Raw genomic sequence first — 5,330 nt, forward strand, 5'->3', positions numbered from 1 at the left:
TATATTTTAATATATATTTTATATAAATATCTGATTTAATTAATGACTAATTTTTTATGTAAACGTAGCATGGCTGTTACGAAATGTAATTTTTTCTTAACTGCAATTATAATTTATAAATACATCAAAGAGACAAAAGAAGTAAAGTAATACTATCATTGCCATACATTAATAATAAGTATTACTTCTAGCATAATAGAGTGATTTAATTTATACACCAAATTATGACAATTGACAAGGCCAAACTAAATTGAACAATTGAACTCATACAAGTGTAACAAAGTTTGCAACTAAGAACAATAATAATGTCTCAGATCATAATATTACACTTGTTAGGAAGCAAACCATAGTCATGGAGTTACCAAGTTGAAGTAACTAACACAATAAGAAATATTCAATACTCAGAAGAAATCCAAATGGACAGAGTCATAGATTTCCAGACACTTTCCAGAGTGCTTCTTTGATCATCCCCAGCGGCGCAGTCGCTGTGCCTCGAAACTGAAACAATTTCATAAAAGAATTCATTCAAACTTCACAAGAAAATTATTGAAGGAGGAAGGTAAGAAACAAAGAAAATAGAATTCTCAATAAATGGTTTAGTTTAATTATTCTGAATGTCACTAAATTTTGTTATCAAGTTCTTATATTGTACAACGATTTATACAATGTAAGAACTTGATTACAAGTTTTGACTTAATTGAAAATTGAATAAAATTATAGAATCTATGACAACAAACCTTGGATTTAAGTGTCAATGTAAGAACACCTTCAGTTGTTGATGACTCAACTGAGTAAGCATCCAAATGCAGATTGTTAATAGCATCCATGATATCATGCAATATATATTCTCTATAAGGACATTGCATCTCAATCAAAACCTCTTGCTCCTTCATGTTAACCTTCACATCCAATGGCTTATTATTATCTTCTTTAGACACAACAAATCTGTCTATTTCTTCTATGTTTTTTTCATCAATGTCACAAGCCTTTCTCTTGTTCATCATCCAGGGCTTCCTCATTCCCTTATTGTAAACCTTTCTGGCTTCATAGTTATCTGATATCTGCTCTAGCATATCTGGACATTTTCTTTTGGTTCTCGCTTCTGAATCCGCCATGTCCATGTAAGATTCTAGTTCTTCCACTCTTGTCTCAAGCTCTTTCAAGTACTTAATTGTGTCACCTAGGATCGAAATCTTCTCCACCTGTATGCAGTGACAAATCCAGAAAATTTTGATAACGGAGGCAAACATAATAAGATAATGGGATTAATGTATTTATAAATCTATATACTTCATAAAGAGGATATTTTTCTATGTTTACAAAGTGACCTCATGAAATACTTCAATTTCAATATGTTTTAGATGAATTGGCTCCTTTACAAATTACAAATCATTGCAATCCCATACACAAATCAAATTTTAGATGAGAATTGTAGCATGCAATTTCGAAGCTATATAGTTCCAATCCAATAACATTGATTTTAAGAGTATGAAAACAAAGTACCTCACTTATAGGATGAGGAATTGAAGACTTGAGAATCTTAAAGTTTCCAGTTTCTCTTATTTTATCAGATAGGACATTTTCCCTGAACTTGTCATCAGCATTTTCCAATCTATTAGTCCATTCTTTTGTCTCATTTTCTTTCATTGATTTGATAGATGAGAAACTCCTATGCATAAGAGGGACAGTAAACAGAGTCTTCTTCAACAAGCTTTGCTCCAACCGCAGCCGATTTTGCTCACAGATTCCTCCTTTCTTCCATTTCACGAAACTTGATTTGCAATTTGAGTTACTAGCATACGGATTCTGCTTGAAAGCCGATGATCTCCCAAGAAGAGCAGAGAGTATTCTTGTGTAGCTCAAGTGTTCATCACTTGCTGCTGCATCCAATGAACTTCTATTCAAATGATTGAAGCTTTGAATTCCCCTGATTAGTTGAACATCCTTTGAAGCCTTTCCCCGGTTCTCGGACGCCTCGGATAGACAATCACAAGAACTCAGGGAATCAGGTGCACCATTGCTCAAGGCATCATCATCATCCATGAAATGAACTTGAGAAGAAGGCCCTCCATTATTGATTGCCTCAACCATCGATTCTCCAACACGGCAGTTGTGCTCGCAACCATTAGAACATCCATCAGGAGAATCCATGTTGGAATCTTCTTGCAGTTCCTTGATAGGATCTTGATCAAGCTTGATTTCTTCAGCTGGGGAACATGAGTACTCCAAAACCTTTGTGTCAACCAAAACATGTTCACCATTGGAGCATGGTTGAAGTTTGTCATCATCAGGCTTATTGAGTGCTGATGAAGATTTATCAGAGCAAATAGGCTTTGAGAATTCCAAGAGACAAGCCTTCACATGTTGAATAAGATTAGGGTCCTCTGGCACCTAATTAATCATAATCCACATTTAGAACTAACACTGAAAAGAAAATGAAACCAGAATCATGAAGAAAACAATGAAAAATTTTACCAGTTCAGTTGTACCAATCTCAATAACACCCCCTAGATAGGGAAAGCACACCACAGTCTGAAAAACAGGTTTGAAACACAGTATGAACATTGAGATCTTTGTTACTGCCATAATGTAATGATCAGAAAGTATCTCCTTTTGCTTTTGATACCAACTCTTTTGGTTGAGAAGACATAAATGACTATCTAATATCACAAATTACAAGTATGTTTCTCTTCTTTAAAAGCTCTCTATAACCATAAATTTTTAATCTCTATTGAGAGAATGTAACACAAACCTGAATTGATGCACTCTGGGGAGTGGGCACAGCAATTGACACCAATGTCCAGATCAAAGAATTGTTAAGATGAAGAAAGTCACATGTGTCACAACAATTAAAAGCAAAAAACACAAATGATAAATTTATAGGGTTAAGTTCCAACCTTTGCAAGTAAAGAACGAGAGAAAACTTTACTATCTGCATATTGAGCATTGCATAACCATATCGTTTCGCCGATTTCTAGTGCTCTACCAGGCAAACTGTGTAACAAGAAGGAAAATTGAAGATCTATGATAGTGAAACATAGTAAACAAAAAATTTACATATTAACTACAAGAACTTTGACAGAAAGGAATAATACATGTTGGTCTGTTTTCTTACAGCTAAATATTCTATATAACCAAAAAAGGTGAAATCAATCTTTCTTAGAAGTTACTGTATCTTTGGGTTTTTGATTGTGTTTAGAGTCCCTAATTAATGTGAGTTCATCCAAACAGTCTCAATAAATTAAAAAAAAGGAGAAGAAGATGATATACCTTTGATTAGGATAGAACACAAAGGACATGCAAACCAAATAATACCACTCAGAATCTGAAAGATCCTCAGGAGACAATGCAGCTGAAGGCCTTTTTGTTTGTGGATCAGATTCACCAACAAGAAGGAACTTGTACAGTTCCTTCAGCTGCTCACTCCTCTGAACTCCAATTTTGTCATTCTTGATCTCCATTGTTGTTTGCACTGTCTTCATTGTCTTAATGTCTCCATTGTAGTACCCTTCCCTCCATTCCAGCACTCTATATGTGTTCAATCATCACATTGTTCACATTAACATAAGTTTAAGTATCAAAGTAGCTTAGCAAGTTGGCCTTATTTTTCAGTAATCTCAGTGGAAGTTTCTGTAATGGATACAAATCAAGTTTCATTTGGTTACATTGTTTCCTTCTTGTAACTCAAGATCAATTTTCTTTCTTTCCTCCTAAAATCTACTCATCAAACTCTGTTGTTTCACTTTACTATCTATTTATGAAGAGGAAAAAAAGTAGAAGTAAAAGTAAAAAATAAAATAAAACAACATAAAATTCATTTTACATGATATATGAAGCATCAACATCATTCTTTTTTTATCCCTGCATAATGAAAGCATTATGTATGTCTCAAAAAGTTCTCATAAGACAACCGCTTCATGAAACTAAAGACACATGATCATCATATACACAAGACTCATAAGAATAAACATTACCAAAACAGAAACTTCATGTCATGAGAGAAAAGTGGCATTATTTTTTGTATTCTAAGAAGTTTTTTTTTTTTTTTTCTAATTGATTACCCTTCTTGGGTTGTTGAAGGTGCCCAGAAAATTCCATAACTCCATTGAACACTTCTTACTGCCACAGCTAACTGTGTACTCAAACTCTTCTGCATCTTCTCATGTTTTGGACTCCAAGAAGAAGCCATGGCCTTAAAAACAACTCAAATGTCATAAAAAACCTGCACCTTCATGCAATGATTACTTCCATTTTGGTATCATATAAAGGAATCAATAGAAAAATAAATAAATAAAAAGAACAATTTCAACAGTACAAAAAAATTTAAAAACAGCTGAATACAAAGTACACACCCCACAGATGAAAACAACTTTAGCTCACTGAATTTACCATGTGACTGTGGAGTGTTGTTGTTAAACTTTATGCAAAAAATGTTGAAACCAACACTGCCACATTGAAACGAAGGGAATCAGTTTACAATTTCTTCTATTTTTAAGTCTAAGGTGGTGGTGGCAACAGTAATTGAAGAATCTAAAGTGTTGTACTATAATTTATTTCACTCAGAATATATGTGCATAATGCATGTGTGGCATTTTGCTTATCATTACACTGCTTTCTTGACCGTACTGAAATCATTAGAATCTCACACACACACACACACACATACATTCATAGTGAAATTTTAACAAACACCTATCGTGCAGATTAGGTTCACTACATAATTGCCTTTTGTGTCTTCTCATAGCTAATTTTTCTTCTGTGCAAAACTTTCTACTTAATAACATGGAGTTTAGTTTTGATGTAATGTAACATAAGTGGTATTTTGTAGAAGGAACATTAATTTTGATAAAAATATGTTGTCTACGCTTAAATAAGTGTCTTTATAGTACTAGTTGTGTCTTGTGTGGACCAAAAAAAAAAAAGTACTAGTTGTTAATAAAAGTACAAATCTCTTATTTATAAAGCTTTTAGGACAATAAATTATTGAATCAAATACATTTGAGTTGTTGACTCAAAAAAATTAATGCCTTTGGATTAATCAAGACACTTAATATAATTAGCATTTAGCCAATGAGTTATAACTCAAATGACATAGTCTCTTCATACTCAATTAAAAGGTTGCGGGTTCGAGTCTCCTATCTTTGGTAAAAAAAAATTAGCATTTAGTTTATTTTTTTAAACATCTAACTAAAGCTAGGACCGTTAAATTTGCCTCTAAAATTAAGTCGGTTTAAATTTTGGGTTAAATGGGTTGAACCCGATTAATAAAAAAACATGACGGCTTAAACGGACTAGTTCATAAGTTAAACAGGTGGTTCGTTTTTTTTTTT

General features: G+C 33.1%; 1 protein-coding gene across 4 annotated transcripts; it reads right to left on the bottom strand.

The window, feature by feature from the left end:
- Positions 1-244: 244 nt before the first annotated feature.
- On the bottom strand, positions 245-4,811 carry LOC130961643 (transcription factor EGL1). Of its 4 annotated transcripts, none has more exons than XM_057887616.1 (9): positions 4,390-4,811; positions 4,062-4,222; positions 3,271-3,528; positions 2,898-2,994; positions 2,753-2,767; positions 2,476-2,532; positions 1,504-2,391; positions 738-1,202; positions 245-498 (listed from the first exon to the last, which is right to left on the bottom strand). In XM_057887616.1, exons 2-9 carry the CDS (start codon positions 4,187-4,189, stop codon positions 427-429), a joined length of 1,980 nt encoding a protein of 659 aa, XP_057743599.1. In that variant the 5' UTR covers positions 4,190-4,222; positions 4,390-4,811; the 3' UTR covers positions 245-426. The 4 variants fall into 4 exon arrangements, with proteins under 4 accessions (XP_057743599.1, XP_057743598.1, XP_057743600.1 ...); XM_057887615.1 differs by having other exon boundaries at positions 4,353-4,811; XM_057887617.1 differs by having other exon boundaries at positions 4,062-4,228; positions 4,390-4,401.
- Between the last annotated feature and the right edge of the window lie 519 nt (positions 4,812-5,330).

This window comes from Arachis stenosperma, chromosome 2, assembly GCF_014773155.1.
Source record: "Arachis stenosperma cultivar V10309 chromosome 2, arast.V10309.gnm1.PFL2, whole genome shotgun sequence".
NCBI classification, from domain to species: Eukaryota; Viridiplantae; Streptophyta; class Magnoliopsida; order Fabales; family Fabaceae; genus Arachis; species Arachis stenosperma.

What these genes read in the sequence shown, in the direction of transcription:
- LOC130961643 (XM_057887616.1), bottom strand. Translation starts at nt 4,189, where the DNA reads ATGGCTTCTTCTTGGAGTCCAAAACATGAGAAGATGCAGAAGAGTTTG. An exon ending in AGATTGGTACAACTGAACTG is followed by an intron (nt 2,392 to 2,475) that starts GTAAAATTTTTC and finishes ATGATTAATTAG; the next exon opens with GTGCCAGAGGACCCTAATCT. An exon ending in TTCCTCATCCTATAAGTGAG is followed by an intron (nt 1,203 to 1,503) that starts GTACTTTGTTTT and finishes CACTGCATACAG; the next exon opens with GTGGAGAAGATTTCGATCCT.